Consider the following 20,467-nt stretch of genomic DNA (forward strand, 5'->3'; position numbering starts at 1 on the left):
CCCCCCCCCCTGCAGAACGCAGCCCACTCAGAGCATGTGACCGCAGTGGCATCGAATGACAGTCCCTCAAAAAGAGTGCTGACACCGCCTGCCCTACTGAATGGAGCCCACTGTAACTCTGAAAAGCCTTTGCGATTCAGTGTCATGATTCAAAGCTGCGAACCAGGCACTACCATCAAATACTCATTCTTTAACCTCCATATTCCGAGCTTGATTTCTATCTGTATTGGCCCATCTCATAGATTAACCTCATTAGCCATTTGTCTACAATGAAGTGAAGTGGGCAGTTTGCCTTCAGTTCAGGGTATTTAGCAAGATTTTTAAAGATTGACCCACTCTGGTCTTACTATACCTGTGTTGTGATCACTGAATTATTTTAGCATGGTCAACTCTATCATTATAAAATGATTGGATCATATCATCCATGAGCTGGTCCCTAATATAGAGGAAAAAAGGAAACTGGTTACAAATGCCACTGATGCAAATGCAGACCTTGAAAGAGCCACCGACTACTCTAAATGAAAATTGTTCAATGCACTGTAATCATCTTGCATCTGTCCACTGCAAGATCACGTAGTGAACTAACTTAATTGTACTCCCCTGGAACATATCCCTCTACAATTTCAGGAAATGAAAATTCTTAAAGGGGGGGAATCCTCTGGAAATTGACTGAATTGACTATAGTGTTAACGCTACTGTTCTGCTTTATATATATTTACTGGAGGAGGTTGAGCCTTGATTCAAAGCTGTATGCTACATCAATGCCATGTTTAGGGAAGTGCAAAACATTTTTTTTGTGGGTTAACACTAGAGATCGACTGATTTAATCGGAATGGCCGATTTTAATTAGGGCCGATTTCAAGTTTTCATAACAATCGGAAATCGGTATTTTTGGACACCGATTTGACCGATTTTTATTTTTTTTAAATAAAAATATAAAAATAAAAACACATTTTTTTACACCTTTTATTTTACTAGGCAAGTCAGTTAAGAACACATTCTTATTTTCAATGACAGTCTAGGAACGGTGGGTTAACTGCCTTGTTGAGGGGCAGAACGACAGATTTTTACCTTGTCAGCTCGGGGATTCAATCTTGCAACCTTACGGTTAACTAGTCCAATGCTCTAACCACCTGATTTACATTGCACTCCACGAGGAGCCTGCCTGTTACGCGAATGCAGTAAGAAGGTAAGTTGCTAGCTAGCATTAAACTTATCTTATAAAAAAACAATCAATCATAATCACTAGTTACAACTACACATGGTTGATGATATTACTAGTTTATCTAGCGTGTCCCGCGTTGCATATAATCGATGCGGTGCGCATTTGCGAAAGGACTGTCGTTCTAACGTATCCCTAACCATAAACATCAATGCCTTTCTTAAAATCAATACACAGAAGTATATATTTTTAAACCTGCATATTTAGCTAAAAGAAATCCAGGTTAGCAGGCAATATTAACCAGGTGAAATTGTGTCACTTCTCTTCCGTTCATTGCACGCAGAGTCATCGTATATGCAACAGTTTGGGCCGCCTGGCTCATTGCGAACTAATTTGCCAGAATTTTACGTAATTGACATAACATTGAAGGTTGTGCAATGTAACAGGAATATTTAGACTGATGGATGCCACCCGTTAGATAAAATACGGAACGGTTCCGTATTTCACTGAAAGAATAAACGTTTTGTTTTCGAGATGATAGTTTCCGGATTCGACCATATTAATGACCTAAGGCTCATATTTCTGTGTGTTATTATGTTATAATTAAGTCTATGATTTGATAGAGCAGTCTGACTGAGCGATGGTAGGCAGCAGCATGCTCGTAAGCATTCATTCAAACAGCACTTTCGTGTGTTTTGCCAGCAGCTCTTCGCAAGCACAGCGCTGTTTATGACTTCAAGCCTATCAGCCTAATGGCTGGTGTAACCGATGTGAAATGGCTAGCTAGTTAGCGGGGTGCGCGCTAATAGCGTTTCAAACGTCACTCGCTCTGAGACTTGGAGTAGTTGTTCCCCTTGTTCTGCATGGGTAACGCTGCTTCGAGGGTGGCCGTTGTCGATGTGTTCCTGGTTTGAGCCCAGGTAGCGGCGAGGAGAGGGATGGAAGCTATACTGTTACACTGGCAATACTAAAGTGCCTATAAGAACATCCAATAGTCAAAGGTATATGAAATACAAATCAAATAGAGAGAAATAGTCCTATAATTCCTATAATAACTACAACCTAAAACTTCTTACCTGGGAATATTGAAGACTCATGTTAAAAGGAACCACCAGCTTTCATATGTTCTGAGCAAGGAACTTAAACGTTAGCTTTCTTACATGGCACATATTGCACTTTTACTTTCTTCAACACTTTGTTTATGCATTATTTAAACCAAATTGAACAGGTTTCATTATTTATTTGAGGCTAAATTGATTTTATTGATGTATTATATTAAGTTAAAATAAGTGTTCATTCAGTATTGTTGTAATTGCCATTATTACAAATACATAAAAAAAATTGGCCGAAATTTATTTTTATTTTTTAAATTATTTTTATTAATATTTTTTATTTTTTTAAATCGGTATCGGCTTTTTTTGGTCCTCCAATAATCGGTATCGGCGTTGAGAAATTATAATCAGTCGACCTCTTAACACTGATCGCCGTTTGCAGTGAATAAAGTAAAGCCTTTTTCAATGCATATACAGTAATCCCTCGTTTATCGCGGGGGTTACGTTCCGAAAATGACCCGCGATAAGTGAAATCCGCGAAATAGAAAACTTTTTTTTTTTTTACAATTAGCAACTATTACATGTATACAAATACAGTGACTCACGTGTAGGCCGTTTCACTGCTCTTCAGACTGGGCCGCTGCATCCTGACTGCGCTCTGCAGTGTTCTCTTCTTCTGAAGCCCGCGGTGCAGGTGTGTTTGTTCGGGAGAAGAACATAGTGATAGGCAGCTGTTGTCGCTCTTTTTTCTTCTTTGCAAAAAGATCCTTGTACACCGACATGCCACCATCGATTACGTTGGAGAACTGTAATGAACGGCTCATCAAAGGGTCCCATTCCTCAGCTACTCGCTTAAGTTCAGTGGCCATTCGCACCATGGTTGCTAAGCGACCAAGCGTTAGTCCTTCCTTCCTTCCTGGCCAACTTAATGTAAATTTGCCAAGCTGTTTTATGTACGTACACATAACTGCACGAGACGACAAAATGATAGCACAATTCGTAGCATGTTTTGATACAAGAAGCGGGAGTGAGTTTTTAGCGAATCAGAATGCAGAGCACAATGCACAAAAAAAAAAAAAAAAATGCATTATGAAAATCCGCGAAATAGCGAATCCGCGTTAAGTGAACCGCGAAGTGGCGAGGGATCACTGTATTCGCAATGGATGGGTAAAATAAAAAAAGGTACGTTACCATTGGTTGTGTTCTTTAAGCTCCACTACACCGCAGGCTTGGGAAATAAACTCACTTCCTGAGTGTCAACAGCCGGGCAGGATGTTGATTTTATATGTATGTGTGCATTCCAAATATGTCAGGAAGCTGATTGTTTGTTAGGGTAGGAAAATAGTAATACCCTTTTGATCGGCTTTCTGTCATTTATTATGAAAGCGTATCGTCTGTCCACTCTGTCTCCCCACTAGGGCTGGGCGGTATACCGTATTTTACCATGTACTGGTATTGATGCATGGACCGGTTTGGGTTTTTACTTTACCTTCTGTAACGGTATTTGAATGTTTGGTTTGTTAAATGTTTAAATGTGATACGCCGCGTGTAACGTCCGTTTTTATAGTTTACTCCGCTACTTGGGTATCCCTCTCCGCTCTCTCTCTCCACGCCGCTTTCCACACAGACCTAGTCCCACCCCCTGTCACTCAAGGAGCGCATTTGTTGTTGCTTGACCTCGAGACACTTTACACGAGAAACTTTCGTTCGGTCAATGCAACGTTGTTTCCAATTTGATCTTAATATAAATCCACAAGTGTTTTATAGTTGCAATATTAGTTTGTTTCTTACATCTGCAAACAGCTAGTTTGTATTTTCTTAGCAAGTTAAGCTAAATCGTGTTAGCTACCTAGCTAACTAGCTAATAAAAGTACAGAGTCAGAGCAATAACTCGTCCATGGCATTTTCATTCGTTGTCATGTCAAACACTGTATTCAAAGTGCCCACTATTATTTCTATTTCCATGATTCCAAAAGTTCACCCAAGTGTTTTGATCTAAATCGCAATTGCAACATTTGGTTAAAAATAAGGCCTAGTATTTTTGCCCATATCGTGACAGTGGAAATGATCTCAAATGTGGAATTGCAGAAATTGATGGAAATGCAGGAAATTTAGGTTGAAGTTGAATTGAACAGTATAAAACAATCAGAATGGAAAAAGACCCATTGAAATAATTTAGAATATATGTTGCCACCCTAGGGTCACACACTACTCTTTAAGCAAATTTAGAACTTTTATTAATCAAAATCAAAAAATACTGTCATAGCGTCAAAAATTAGAAAAATACTATGATATCATATTTTGGTCATATCGCCCCAGCCCTGCTCCCCACACACCATTTGAATAGAGCGCTGCGACGATTTGACAAATTGGTCTTTGGCTTATGGCATTTCAAGTATGCACAGTTTTTGTGTGATTTGAAAATGTCTTCCACAAAACGATTCAACTCAACTTTCTAAATGAACTTGTCTACCTTCCCAACCAAAAGAAATCCACTTCTGGGGACATGTTCTTCAAACTCAAGCCTAGTTTTTGTAATTCAGTCGTCGACAAGCAATTAGTTGTACCACAAATTACTCTTTATTTAGATGTTGAACCCTTGTAGGCCTATAGCTTCACTATGGTGTCCTCCAAGCTCATGTTTATGGGTGGCATCTGTCTCTTCAAAATGAATAGTGTCATTGACAAGGCTCGTAACGCTATACTGTACACTTCATGTGGTTTTTTTCTGTCGAACAGATGTACTTATAGGCTAGATTTGGGTTCTGCCGGAGGCAGGAAGTGTTTTGGGGTAATTAATGCTACCCATTTTTTTTCCCAATAAGTGGGAAAAAAAAGGGCTTCATTATTATAATCTTCCCCCTGTAAACCTTGTGTTCTGCTGAGCTTATTGGAACTGTTTGCCAAAGCCATCAGTCTGTTCCTTGCATGTTTGGCCCTTGAAATCTGGTTTGTTAATTAAGGAGCTCTCAAGGGAATGCGAGGGAAATGCCATTGCATTCCAATCATTGCTAACTTGTCCAGAGTTCCGCATGGGGGGGGGGCTTCTACTTTCTATTGGACTGTTTAGTTCATTTTAATGCTTTTAGTTCCCGTCAGCTGCCCTGACCATGTCATCACTAACATGTAATGGCTATTAAATACCCTTATCTACAGTACGTTTCACCTATGTACAAGCCCTTGACCCTTGCATTTGGAATAAATGTGTGTTGACTCAATGACCGACCACTGAGAAAATGGTGAGGGGAAGAAACACTTTCAACGGGAGGTCCAGGTCAACCACTGCATAAGCATTCCATAGCACTTAATGTCATCACACTAAATCTGGACTCATGAATCGCATGTATTATAATTATTTATAAATTGATTGCAAATAAATGATATACAGTAGCTTATGAAAGTGACCTAGCTTTTATTTTCTAGGACGGTTTAGTAATCATTTTCACTTTATTTCATATTTTAATTATGACTTGACATGTGGCTACAGCTGCTGATGCAGGCTCTTTTGCAGACATTGGCAATGCACTCTCTCTACCCAAAATATCGTGGTTTGTCATTACTGGAATCCTTTTGTCATGCTTTTCATTTTTAAACTTTCCACACAACCCTCCCAAACCACAAAGTATTCAGAATAGAGCCTTGTCTGATTTCCCACCAGCTTGTTCTTTGCACTCCATAACTCTTTCATGCTTTGGATTCGAGACCTTTACAATTTCAGCTGACATCCTTGCCAAAATCAGTGCTGATGTGAAAAGCTCAATTTGCACACTGTTGATATGACACTTGCTGCCATTGTTTTTGTGAGTCACCAAGACTGACTTGTCTAATATGTACTCTTTCATTGTGATGATTTAGCACTAGAGTAAAGTCTGTAGGCCTTCTAGGATTTTCAGGCTGGTGGTGTTTTACAAAGAGACCAGTGGTTTAAACTTGGTTGGGTAACTAAAGTAATGGACAAATCACCAACCGTGTTATTTTCGTTAGAGAGGCTGGTCTCATGAGACCCTATATCTGTTGTGTGAGATTTATGATCGTTATGTACATGATTGCAGTGCTTACTGTACACGTACAAAATATTTGAATTCAAGCGTGACATTTTTTTGGAAGTTTCAAAGAATCAGACCGACTGCCTGGAATACATGGGTCAGATGAGAGAACATGCAAATTGGTCTTGGTTTGCTTTATGGAGTGAAACTGCAATTTAGGTTGCTGGACTTTGCTACGCCTGGCTCTCTTTTTGAACCAATGTGTCAGGCATTTTGCCCAATTCAGCCTATTTATAAATCAGACTCTGGCAAGCTTATTTAACAATAAAAGTTTGGTCTAATTTAAACACTTTAAAACATTTTTACTAGAACCAATAGCTTGGTAGATGTTGGGAGTCAGAATCAAAGGGTTTCAGAAACGCTACATTAACTAGAATGGTGATAAACAATGAAAGTATATGTTCGCTAGTAGTTCCAAGAGTAATCCCAGCCATTTTAGTAGGCTCTAGTTTTTGTCCGCTTCCGCTGCTGCGGCCGAAGCCAACTTTCTGACCGTAGTGTCTCCAGATGTTAACAGAGCGAATGCAAGATTTATGGTGTGCAGCTTTGCAAGACTCAATTACCATCTGTATTTTGTCTACCACGAGGTGCTATGCTCAGGTTAACTAGCATCTTCTGAATTCTGCCCTTAAATGGATTTTTATGGCTTTTAATACTTCCTGTGAATAGATGGTCAGTTTCCTCTCTCCTAGACTTAGGGGTGTGCCAGTCAAATCAGATGTATATCAAATTGTATTGGTGACATACACATGGTTAGCAGATGTTAATGCGAGTGTAGTGAAATGCTTTTGCTTCTAGTTCCGACTGTGCAGTAATATCTAACAATTTCACAACAACTACCTTATACACACAAATGTAAAGGACTGAATAAGAATACGTACATATACATATATGGATGAGCGATGGCCGTGCGGCATAGGCAAGATGCAGTAGATAGTGTAGAGTACAGTATATACATATGAGATGAGTAATGTAGGGTATGTAAACATTTTAAAGTGGCATTGTTTAAAGTGACTAGTGATACATTTATTACATCCAATTTTTAATTATTAAAGTGGCTAGAGATTTGAGTCGGTATGTTGGCAGCAGCCACTCAATGTTAGTGATGGCTGTTTAACAGTCTGATGGCCTTCAGATAGAAGCTGTTTGTCAGTCTCTCGGTCCCAGCTTTGATGCAACTGTACTGACCTCACCTTCTGGATGATAGTGGGGTGAACAGGCAGTGGCTCGGATGGTTGTTGTCCTTGATGATCTTTTTGGCCTTCCTGTGACATCGGGTGGTGTAGGTGTCCTGGAGGGCGGGTAGTTTGTCCCTGGTGATGCATTGTGCAGACCTCACTACCCTCTGGAGAGCCTTACGGTTGTGGGCGGAGCAGTTGCCGTACCAGGCGGTGATACAGCCCGACAGGAAGCTCTCGATTGTGCATCTGTAAAAGTTTGAGCGTTTTAGGTGACAAGCCAAATATCATCAGCCTCCTGAGGTTGAAAAGGTGCTGTTGCGCCGCCTTCACCACGCTGTCTGTGTGGGTGGACCATTTCAGTTTGTCCGTGATGTGTACGCAGAGGAACTAACTTTCCACCTTCTGCACTACTGTCCCATTGATGTGGATAGGGGGGTGCTCCCTCTGCTGTTTCCTGAAGTCCACGATCATCTCCTATGTTTTGTTGACGTTGAGTGTGCGGTTATTTTCCTGACACCACACTCCGAGGGCCATCACCTCCTCCCTGTAGGCTGTCTCGTTGTTGGTAATCAAGCATACCACTGTAGTGTCGTCTGCAAACTTGATGATTGAGTTGGAGGCGTGCATGACCACGCAGTCATGGGTGAACATGGAGTACAGGAGAGGGCTGAGAACGAACCCTTGTGGGGGCCCCAGTGTTGAGGATCAGCGGGGTGGAGATTGTTGTTTCCTACCCTCACCACCTGGGGGCGGCCTGTCAGGAAGTCCAGGACCCAGTTGCACAGAGCGGGGTCGAGACCCAGGGTATCGAGCTTAATGACGAGTTTAGAGGGTACTATGGTGTTAAATGCTGAGCTGTAATCGATGAACAGCATTCTTACATAGGTATTCCTCTTGTCCAGATGGGTTAGGTCAGTGTGATTGCGTCGTCTGTGGACCTATTGGGGCGGTAAGCAAATTGGAGTGTGTCTAGGGAGTCAGGTAGGGTGGAGGTGATATTATCCTTGACTAGTCTCTCAAAGCACTTCATGATGACGGAAGTGAGTGCTACGGGGCAATAGTTATTAAGCTCAGTTACCGTAGCTTTCTTGGGAACAGGAATAATGGTGGCCCTCTTCAAACATGTAGTAACAGTAGACTGGGATAGGGATTGATTGAATATCAGACATAGATATAAATATAAGAAAAAATATATATAGTTAGAAGTTTGCATACACTTTGGTTGGAGTCATTAACTTGTTTTTCAACCACTCCACACAAAAAAAAGAAACGTTTTTGCAAGTTGTTTAGGACATCTACTTTGCATGACACAAGTAATTTTTCCAACAATTGTTTACAGGTGGATTATTTCACTTCACTATCACAATTCCAGTGGGTCAGAAGTTTACATACACTAATTTGACTGTGCCTTTCAACAGCTTGAAAAATTCCTGAAAATTGTCATGGCTTTAGAAGCTTCTGATAGGCTAATTGACATAAATTTGAGTCAATTGGAGGTGTACCTGTGGATGTATTTCAAGGCCTACCTTTCAAACTCAGTGCCTCTTTGCTTGACATCATGGGAAAATCAAAAAAATCATCCAAGTCCTCAGAAAATAAATTGTAGACAAGTCTGGTTCATCCTTGGGAGCAATTAACAAATGCCTGAAGGTACCACGTTCATCGGTACAAACAATAGTATGCAAGTATAAACACCATGGGACCATGCAGCCGTCATACCGCTCAGGAAGGAGACGCGTTCTGTCTCCTAGAGATGAATGTACTTTGGTGTGAAAAGTACAAATCAATCCCATAACAACAGCAAAGGACCTTGTGAAGATGCTGGAGGAAAAAGGTGCAAAAGTATCTATATCCACAGTAAAAAGAGTCCTATATCGACAACCTGAAAGGCCACTCATCATGGAAAAAGCCACTGCTCCAAAACCGCCATTAAAAAAGCCAGAATACTGTTTGCAACTGCACATGGGGACAAAGATTGTACTTTTTGGAGAAATGTCCTTTGGTGTTATGAAACAAAAATATTGAAGCAACATTTCAAGACATCAGTCAGGAAGTTAAAGCTTGGTCACAAATGTGTCTTCCAAATGGACAATGACCCCAAGCAAACTCCCAAAGTTATGGCTTAAGGAGAACAAAGTCAAGGTATTGGAGTGGCCATCACAAAGCCCTGACCTTAATCCTATAGACATGTTGTGGGCAGAACTGAAAAGGCATGTGTGAGCAAGGATGCCTACAAACCTGACTCAGTTACACCAGCTCTGTCAGGAGGAATGGACCAAAATTCTCCCAAATTATTGTGGGAAGCTTGTGGAAGGCTACCCAAAACGTTTGACCCAAGTTAAACAATTTAAAGGCAATGCTACCAAATACTAATTGAGTGTGTGTAAACTTCTGACCCACTGGGAATGTGATGAAAGAAATAAAAGCTGAAATAAATAATTCTCTACTATTATTCTGACATTTCACATTCTTAAAATAAAGTGGTGATCCTAACTGACCTAGACAGATAATTTTTACTAGGATTAAATGTCAGGAATTGTAAAAAACTGAGTTTAAATATATTTGGCTAAGGTGTATGTAATCTTCTGACTTCAACTGTAGGTTAACATGGCAGCACTTTGTTACAGTGAAATGCAGGCTAGTTATTACTGACTTTTTTTGTGATGTGTATAAATTCCACATTTATTTAATGGATATATAGTTTGATCTGTTAAATCATTTGCTTTGTACAACAAATAATTTCACAAAAATATTTATAGATGTTATTTGCCAAGCAACCATTTGGCAAGTGATTGTTTTGAATATTGTATTGTGGGAACAGCCCCCTAAAGTCATAAGTTTTGCTTGAAACGGGGAAGGAAAATCAGAGAACAGGGTCTCGATTGGTTTTACATGTAAGATAGGTTGGTGCTTGTATAATCAGCCTTTTGCACTTACAATGCACCTGGAGAGAGTGCGTGTGCAAACTCCTGTATACCACTTTTGATAGAATAACCCCCAAGCTGTGAAGGTAGAATTGTATTCTATGTCTTGGATGACAACTGTCTGAACTGAACTCTTCTCAAGTGATTGTGTTACAAATAGTGTCATCAGACTATCTGCCATCTGCCTGGTACAGTTGAAACTGGGATTAATCTGTGAAGGGCACACTTCTCCAGCGTGCCAGTGGCCATCGAAGGTGAGCATTTGCCCATCTGAAGTCGGTTACGACGCCGAACTGTAGTCAGGTTAAGACCCTGGTGAGAACGATGAGCACACAGATGAGCTTCCCTGAGACGGTTTCTGTGGGGAAATTCTTCGGTTGTGCAAACCAGCAGTTTCATCAGCTGTCCGGGTGGCTGGTCTAAGACGAGCCCGCAGGTGAAAAGGCCTGATGTGGAGGTCCTGGGTTGGCATGGTTACACGTGATCTGCAGTTGTGAGGCCGGTTGGACGTACTGGCAAATTCTCTAAAATGACATTGCAGGCGGCTTATGGTTGAGAAATGAACAGAACAATCTTCTGGCAACAGTTCTGGTGGACATTCCTGGAGTCAGCATGTCAATTTGCATGCTCCCTCAACTTGAGACATCTGTGGCATTGTGTAGTGACAACTGCACATTTTAGAGTGGCCTTTTATTGTCCCCGGCACAAGGTGCACCTGTGTAATGATCATGCTGTTTAATCAGCTTCTTGATATGCCACACCTGTCAGGTGGATGGATTATCTTGGAAAAGGAGAAATGCTCACTAACAGGGACATGCACAAAATTTGAGAGAAATACGTTTTTAGTGCGTATGGAACATTTCTGGCGTCTTATTTCAGCTCATGAAATATGGGACCAACACTTTACGTGTTGTGTCTTATATTTTTGTTCATTGTATTTCAATGTTTGATCAGCCAGCTACTGTGTTGTCATAGAACGGTACATGATTGGTGAAATCTTATCAGTGCAAGCAGCAAATTTCCTCTCGAGCTTTCAGTGATGGACCATCTTCAGTGTGTGAGAGAGAGAGAGAGAAATCTCTGTTTGTTTAAGGCCTGTATTAGAGGGTGTATGAATGACCTGCTGAGTTCTGGCATGAGAGACCAGTCTCATGGCACTGATGGAAAGGTGCCAGAAGGCATCGGCTTTCACTACAGGCCAGATGGCATGGGAGCCCTGCCAAAGGCTAAATAATGCCCAGGATGCGCTATCCTTAGACGTTTGTGACAACAGCCTGAATATAAACACTGGGATGCAACCTATCCTGGGCTGTGCTAAACAGCACCATAAGGACTTAGTGCTCTGTCAAACCTGGTGGGTCCAACTGACGAAAACCTGTACCAAGAAGTTTGTCCTTAGCTCACCACAATGGCTTGATTCTGTGGAACTGGTTGTTCAAAATAACATTTGCCAACGCTTTCGCTTACACACTCAATCGCATGCAGTCAAACACACTCTTTGTCTCGCTCACACACACACACAATAATATTCCATTAAGACCCTACAGTGACCGTTTCTCCTACTCTCTCCCCCAGACTTGATCCACTGCACCAATGAGATGAATGTGAACATCCCCCAGCTGGCAGACACGTTGTTTGAGAGGACGGCCAGCACCAGCTGGGTGGTGGTCTTCAAGTCTCTCACCGCCACCCACCACACCATGGTCTACGGCAACGAGGTGAGTGAAACCTGTCTGGGGGCACAAATGGTTAGGGTTGGGTGAGAGGATTCTGTACCTGGGGATATTTTTCACCCCAGAGCTCTGCAACTCAACACTTCCAGCAGAGCCATATATAATGGATCTGACTCCTTGGTGATCATGCCAGACACACTCTGAATTCCAACTCAACCCCTATCCCTCCATACATACGGTAATGGTACCATTGTAACATGCTCTACTCCTGGTGATGCCTATCTCTCCTAAATATGATGTCATGAAAGATTTCACGTATAAGAAAATAAATTCAGTGTCAGAAGTGACACTAATACTGTGGTGTTTAAGGTCTTTTGAAATCCTTTTAACACTAGTGGTTTTGAAAAGTGTCAGCAATATCCAGTCCACAGAATTGTGTCATTTGTATTATACTTCTTCTTTTGAGGAGGCTCTCTTATGTAACATTGCTATGCATTTTCAAAAGTGGTTGGCTTGTATTGCTGTTAGTCAATCATTTGCATTCACCATCTATGAAGGTTTGCACACACATGTTTCTGTGTTGCAGAGATTTATACAGTACATGGCTTCAAGGAATACGCTTTTCAACCTCAGTAACTTTTTGGACAAAAGTGGCCTGCAAGGTGAGTAACGTCAGCTCTGCACAAACTTTGCTGAAGTACTCTATTTTATCACGGGTTCAGTATCATCTAAACTGGATGAGGTGAAACGCTCCAATATTTTAAAGGTGCTACACATTTTAATATTTGCGTTGTAATTTCAGAAAATGTCCATAATCTATCTACCGCTGATAGTGGAATGATCGTGTTTCGCAGTATTACTTACCCGCCAGTGTTTTGATTGGCTGTGATATTCACCTATTGATTACTCCCACCGGAGCAGCATCTGTTGTTAAACTAGGAAAGCTGTTCTGACTTTGGCTGTGTTATCTAGCAAAAATGTAGTTTTTACAGCTGTTTGAAGCTGGTCGACCAAAACCGAAAGTAACTTTTAGTTTTGGTCCACCAGCTTCAAACAGCTGTAAAATTATATTTGTTAATGGAAAGATATTTCTCAGGGATTTAGATGGTAGAATGATTCCCTACGCTATTCAGTGCTTGTTTCCTCACAGAAACTGAAATTGAGGGAACAGTGTAGAATGACAGAGCGATTTCCACTAGATAACACAGCCACAAAGTCAGAACAGCTTTCCCAGTTTGACAACAGATGCCGCTCCAGCGGAAGTAATCAATCACAGCCAATCACAACACTGGCAGATAAGTAATACTGTGAAACAATATCATTCCACTATTAGCGGCAAATATATTATGGACGGTTTCTAAAGTTACAATGCAAACATTTAAAAAAATTCTGTGTACACCTTTTTTTTTGAGGCGTTCAGATATAAATATATTTTCTCGAACAAGCATGCTTATCTGACATGTAGAATAAGGAAACGTCAGCTCTATTCAAAACCTGCAACGTACCATAACTTTTGCCTACTGTGTGTGTGTTTACACACGACAACAGGCGATATTGAGACCTGCCAAACTATGTTAGAAGCGGAGAACAATTATTTTAGACAGTCCTACCCTTTTCCCCTCCGCTCTATTCCCAATGAAATGGCAACATGGCCGACTCAGCTCACATCAAGCCCAGCAGAATTTATTTACTTAAAGTTGTTTCCCATGTTAACAAGATGCCTGGCAGCCCAGACCAGTGGGACTTTCAAGGGCGAGTGTAAAGGCAGAGTAAGCGCCCCTAATCATAACCTAATGCCTTTTGTCAAGTTGTTACTTATAAATTAGGGGGATAGGGAGCTGTCAGTTTGACTACTGGATTTAGGTTGGAGTATAGCGCTCATGACAGAAATCCACTAGATGGTGGGCCTTTGCTTTCGGAGAAATATGGGATTTTATTTACGATACATACAGTATTTATGATAGTTCATGGTCATTTTCATACCTTGTTTGAAGTAGTGTTGGCACAATTCTCAGTATTGCAGTTGCGTAAAAAAAAAAAAAGAAACCAGGAAACGGACTGAATGTCCAATAGCTTGGAAAATAAACGTGACACCCTTATGAGTCCCATTTGTTTATTTTTTCAAGCTATTGCACATACTATTTCACATAAAACAGGTATTCCTCAAAGGGCCATACAATTCAGTCGGTTTTCTTTTTCCATGTAAAGCTTTCACAAGTATCACGATAGTATGACATTGGTATCATGGCAACACTGGAACACACACGTGAAGTGTCCTAAAGTTTGCCTGTGTATTTGTCCGACGGGAAGTAGCCCATAAATCTACGAAAAAAAATCAGCAGTCGTAACTTTCATAAATCAATGGAAGAATGTGCCTTGGCTTATTCAAGCTCAAGTGCATCCCTTATTTTCCCTAATAAACAGTTAAGAGTATAGGCTTGTTGCCACCCTTTGCCTTGATGCCAAGTGTGCAAAGCTGTCAAGGCAAAGGGTGGCTACTTTGTAAAATATAGTTATTTGATTAACACTTTTTTTTGGTTACTACGTGATTCCATATGTGTTTCATAGTTTTGATGTCTTCACTATTACTCTATAATGTAGAAAATAGTACACATAAAGAAATACCCTTGAATGAGTAAGTGTCCAAGCTTTTGACTGGTACTGTATATGAAGATGCACCTGATGCTCAAAGAGTAATTCCCCTATTGTCTTTTTCAGGCTATGACATGTCAACGTTCATAAGGAGATATAGTCGCTACCTGAATGAGAAGGCTGTGTCGTATCGACAAGTCGCTTTTGACTTTACAAAAGTTAAACGAGGGTAAGGACTTTAATTCTCTATTCACATTTCCTTATAGCATCAGGATCCGCTAGCATCCTCTATATTGTATAAATACTGTACAGTCGAGTCCTGAAGTGTTTTGGATATTTTTTTGGCATAGTGCTTATTCTTCCACAAGTGCATATAGTTTAGCGGCTAGGGGTTGATTTGGCGTCTAAGTGCATTCTTTTAAATTGCATGCTTCAGCTTAGTACACACATTCATGACAGTCCAAAGCCATTAGGATTGGGCCCTTAATGATTGGAATATTATCTTTACCCAAGGGCGGATGGCGTTATGAGAACCATGAACACAGAGAAGTTACTAAAGACCATACCTATTATCCAAAACCAGATGGATGCGCTACTTGACTTCAACGTGAGTTTTCAATGCTTGACATTTTGTACGTTGTTGTATTGCTATGGCCTCAAACTCTTCAGCTCATGTATTGCAAAAAAACATAGTCGACGATTGAGTAGTCGAGATCCTTTACCTCTGTCCTGTGGATTGGGAGCTCTGTGAGTCAGACCAATGAGTGGTCGATAGGTTGGCTGTCAATTCATTTGCTTTGGACCCCCTCCATCTCCAGGTCAACGCCAACGAGCTCACCAATGGAGTGATCAACGCGTCCTTCATGCTTCTGTTTAAAGATTCCATTCGACTGTTTGCGGCCTACAATGAAGGCATTATCAACCTGCTGGGTAAGTGCTTCCGCCTTCCGGCTCTCAAGAGTCTCTGTCCTGCCAAAACCAAGTCCTTATCGCCGTGTCATCGTTACCATTGAGTACTGATGCAAAAACACCTTTGATGATGCATAGACACCTTTGCACCCTGTCGTACGGAGTTCATACTGTATCCCTGCCTCAAATGTTTACCACCACTCACTATCAGCCTGCTGCCATGCTAGCCTGGCTGACTTAACGGGGGCCGACGAAGGACATGTTATGCTACTACTCTGTTTTGCTCTCGTGTTCTAGTTGTGCTGGGTGACATAAGGTCTGTATTTAGGTTTAGGGGTTGGGTGAATTCCCTTTTGAACTGAGCCATTCTATTTGATTTCTGAAACACATAAACAAATCTAGTTTCCAATTCTTCTCATTCCTATTAAATGAGTTTCCTGAAGGGACTGTGTTAAACTGAAATTGAGCTCAATGCTGGTGGAGAGACTGGTCTTGCACACAGTCTGATTTCAACTACTCTGTGCTGGCTGTCTTTCACACAGTCTGAATTCAACGACTTTGTAACGTTAGATCTGTGCATGTTCATCAGTGCATGTGTGATTCTATCTGTTGGAAATTAAAATAATATCTAACGTTGGAAATGGAAGTTCCAGTACACTGACATTCTTGTATGCTCCACAAAGTTGGACATTATAATGGAGTTAGAGAATTGCACTTGTTTATTAGACTTGTTTACGAACTTTATGCAGCTATGTGATATTTATGCTGTAGTGCTAGTCATTTCATATCAAGGCTATATTCTCTGCTATGAGGATGTGTGCCTTTCTCACTCAGATGTGAGCCTTGGGTCTTTTGAGGGGACTGAGCAGGTCCTTGGAGGGGAGCAAATTGGAGATGCGCAAACATCAGTGAGAGGTTTACAAGCTAGTGAGACATTCATGCACCACTCTGAAGAGTTTGTATACGTCCTGCAGACATCCACATTTAACTCCCAAGTTTCTGATTTGAGAAAACAGTTAGTTCTGGAATTATACTATAGAAAATTAAACATCTCTCCCATTCATTTGTAAAGGCTGTTTAATTATTTGATACAGTTTATCCTGATTTGATAAAATGTCTGTTACAGTGCCTTGGGAAAGTATTCAGACCCCTTGACTTTTTCCACATTTTCTTAAGTTACAGCCTTATTCTAAAATGGATTAAATAAAAATCCACTTAATACATCAATAAAATCAATTTAGCCTCAAATAAAAAGTTGGCTGTCTTTGTTAGGAAGAAATAGTCTTCACACAGTTCGCAACGAGCCAGGCGGCCCAAACTGCTGCATATACCCTGACTCTGTTGCAAGAGAAGTGACACATTTTCCCTAGTTAAAAGAAATTCATGTTAGCAGGAAATATTAACTAAATATGCAGGTTTAAAAATATATACTTGTGTATTGATTTTAAGAAAGGCATGGATGTTTATGGTTAGGTACACGTTGGAGCAACAACAGTCCTTTTTCGCGAATGCGCGCCGCATCGATTATATGCAATGCAGGACACGCTAGATAAACTAGTAATATCAACTACACATGGTTGATAACTAGTGATTATGATTGATTTTCATAAGATAAGTTTAATGCTAGCTAGCAACTTACCTTGGCTTCTTACTGCATTCGCGTAACAGGCGGGCTCCTCGTGAGGCAGGTGGTTAGAGCGTTGGACTAGTTAAGGTTGCAAGATTGAAACCCCGAGCTGACAAGGTAAAAATCTGTCGTTCTGCCCCTGAACAAGGCAGTTAACCCACCGTTCCTAGGGCGCCATTGAAAATAAGAATGTTTTCTTAACTGACTTAGTTAAATGAAGGTGTAAAAAAATAAATAATAATTCGGCCAAATCGGTGTCCAAAAATACAGATTTCCGATTGTTATGAAAACTTGAAATCGGCCCTAATTAAATCGGCCATGCCGATTAATCGGTCGACCTCTAGTCATTATTCCAGTGAGATTGCTAAGGCAAACACCGCCGTGTTTAGTTTTGCCCAACCTAGATCGAGGCACAGACACGGTCTCATTGGGAATAGCTGAGCTGACTACACTGACTGGCAGACTCCACTAAGCTGGCCTGCACCCGATCTCATTGTGGAACTAGGGGAGTTAGAGCCCTGTCTATGTTCGTAGATAAGATGAGAGCACCGCTCCAACTACGATGGAGTCCGTCCATCCTCAGCAGGCTAGGCTTGGTCCTGTTTGTGGGTGAGTCCCAGAAAGAGGGCCAATTATCTACAAATTCTATATTTTGGGAGGGGCAGAAAACAGTTTTCAACCAGCGATTGTGTTGTGAGACTCTGCTGTAGAGCTCATCGCTCCCCCTAACTGGGAGGGGGCCAGAGACATTTACTCGATGCCGACATCTTTCTAGCTGATTTACATGCTGATGCTATGTTGCGCTTTGACCTCTGACTGTTTCAGCCTAACATCATTGGGTAAGTTGAAAAAGTGAGCAGGGGAAAAAAAAATATATATATATATATATATATATATATTACAGTAATTAAAAAGTAAAAACCGTGAAGTTGGCAGGTAGAAAAGTAAGGTTAGCAACAAACCGCACAGCAGCACGTAAACAAGTCTACAAGTTGTGACCGGAAATTGACTCAGCCATGCCTCCTTGCCCGTCCAACATTTCCTCATCTCCCAACCCTTCTAATGCGACTTTCCCCAATGCTTCTCCCTCTTTTCCCCCTGCCCCGCTACAAAGTTTCTCCCTGCAGGCAGTTACTGGGTCCGAGGTGCTAAAGGAGCTCCTGATACTTGACCCCCAAAAACCATCTTAGTCAGATGGTTTAGACCCTTTTCTTCTTTAAGGTTGCTGTCATTGCCAAGCCTATCTCTGACCTTTTTAACCTTCTCCTTTCTGGGGAGGTTCCCATTTCTTGGAAGGCAGCCACGGTTCATCCTTTTATTTAAATGGGGAGATCAAGCTGATCGTAACTGTTATAGGCCTATTTCTATTTTGCCCTGTTTATCAAAAGTGTTGGGAAAACGTGTCAATAATCAACTGACTGGCTTTCTTGATGTCTATAGTATTCTCTCTGATATGCAATCTGGTTTCCGCTCAGATTATGGATGTGTCACTGCATCCTTAAAGGTCCTCAATGATGTCACCATTGCCCTTGATTCTAAGCAATGTTGTGCTGCTATTTTTGACTTGGCCATAGCTTTTGATACGGTAGACCATTCCATTCTTGTGGTGTTTCTGAGGGGTCTTTGGCCTGGTTTGCAACTACTTCTTTCAAATAGTGCAGTGTATAAAGTCAGAAAATCTGCTGTCTCTGCCACTGCCTGTCACCAAGGGACTACCCCACGCTCTTCTCAAGTTACATCAACAGCATAGCTCAGGCAGTAGGAAGCTCTCTCATCCATTTATATGCAGATTATACAGTTTTATACTCAGCTGGCACCTCCCTGGATTTTGTGTTAAACGCTCTACAACAAAGCTTTCTTAGTGTCCCACAAGCTTTCTCTGCCCTTACCCTTGTTCTGAATATTTCCAAAACAAATGTCATGTGGTTTGGTAAGAAGAATGCCCCTCCTCCCACAGGTGTTATTACAACCTCTGAGGGTTTAGAGCTTGAGGTAGTCACCTCATACAAGTACTTGGTAGTATGGCTAGACAATACACTGTCATTCTCTCAGGACATATCAAAGCTGCAGGCTAAAGTTAAATCTAGACTTGGTTTCCTCTATCGTAATCGCTCCTCTTTCACCCCAGCTGCCAAACTAACCCTGATTCAGATGATCATCCTACCCATGCTAGATTACGGAGACATAATTTATAGATCGGCAGGTAAGGGTGCTCTAGAGCGGCTAGATGTTCTTTACCACTCGGCCATCAGATTTACCACCAATGCTCCTTATAGGACACATCACTGCACTCTATATCCTCTGTAAACTGGTCATCTCTGTATGCCCGTCGCCAGACACACTGGTTGATGCTTATTTACAAAACCCTCTTAGGCCTCACTCCCCTCGGTCTGATATATCTACTGCAGCCCTCATCCTCCACATACAACACCCGTTCAGCCAGTCACATTCTGTTAAAGGTCCCCAAAGCACACACATCCCGGGTCGCTCGTCTTTTCAGTTCACTGCAGTTAGCGACTGGAACGAGCTGCAACAAACACTCAAACTGGACAGTTTTATCTCAATCTCTTCATTCAAAGACTCAATCATGGACACTCACTGACAGTTGTGGTTGCTTTGTGTGATGTACTGTTGTCTCTACCTTCTTTCCCTTTGTGCTGTTGTCTGTGCCCAATGTTTGAACCATGTTTTGTGTTGCTACCATGTTGTGTTGCTACCTTGCTGTGGTGTTGTCTTAGGTCTCTCTTTATGTTGTGTTGTCTATGTTGTGTGTTTTGGCTGTAACGTAACAAAATGTGAAAAAAGTCAAAGGGTCTGAATACTTTCTGAAGGCACTGTAATACCAGCGTTTTATCACTGCTATTTTGCATTAGTTCCAGTGCTCCGTTATAATTTTCCTGTCTATTCATTTCACAGAGAAGTACTTTGACATGAAGAAAACTCAATGCAAGGAGGGCCTTGACATCTACAAGAAATTCCTTACTCGAATGACAAGAATCTCTGAATTCCTCAAAGTAGCAGAGGTAAGATCCCACCTTTTGGAAACTTCTGTGTGATCGGACTCCTACATTCGCTTTTATCTCATGTCATCTTGACCCACCTCTCTTCTTCCTTTTCAGCAAGTAGGGATTGATCGAGGGGACATCCCAGACCTCTCCCAGGTAAGATGTTAAAAGTGAGGTAAAAGCAAACTGCTGCCAGCATCCTCAGATCAACTGAACACATCACACCAATAATCCACAATCTACGATGGCTCTCTGTGCAGCAGGGATCCATCCCGTATTGACTACAAGACATTCCT

The 20,467-nt window shown here is 41.3% G+C and overlaps 1 protein-coding gene across 23 annotated transcripts in view; it reads left to right on the top strand.

Moving 5' to 3' along the window:
• LOC139584342 (phosphatidylinositol-binding clathrin assembly protein-like) overlaps window positions 1–20,467 on the top strand; it is a 57,560-nt gene that overhangs the window by 13,649 nt on the left and 23,444 nt on the right. For all 23 annotated transcript variants that reach the window (XM_071416174.1, XM_071416094.1, XM_071416062.1 and 20 more), the window contains 7 exons: window positions 11,941–12,083; window positions 12,625–12,700; window positions 14,757–14,859; window positions 15,144–15,237; window positions 15,449–15,560; window positions 20,083–20,189; window positions 20,286–20,327. In XM_071416174.1, the coding sequence (XP_071272275.1) occupies window positions 11,964–12,083; window positions 12,625–12,700; window positions 14,757–14,859; window positions 15,144–15,237; window positions 15,449–15,560; window positions 20,083–20,189; window positions 20,286–20,327 (654 nt within the window). In that variant the 5' untranslated portion in view covers window positions 11,941–11,963. The remainder of the gene's footprint in view (window positions 1–11,940; window positions 12,084–12,624; window positions 12,701–14,756; window positions 14,860–15,143; window positions 15,238–15,448; window positions 15,561–20,082; window positions 20,190–20,285; window positions 20,328–20,467) is intronic.

This window comes from Salvelinus alpinus, chromosome 1 (genome assembly GCF_045679555.1).
Source record: "Salvelinus alpinus chromosome 1, SLU_Salpinus.1, whole genome shotgun sequence".
Taxonomy (NCBI): Eukaryota; Metazoa; Chordata; class Actinopteri; order Salmoniformes; family Salmonidae; genus Salvelinus; species Salvelinus alpinus.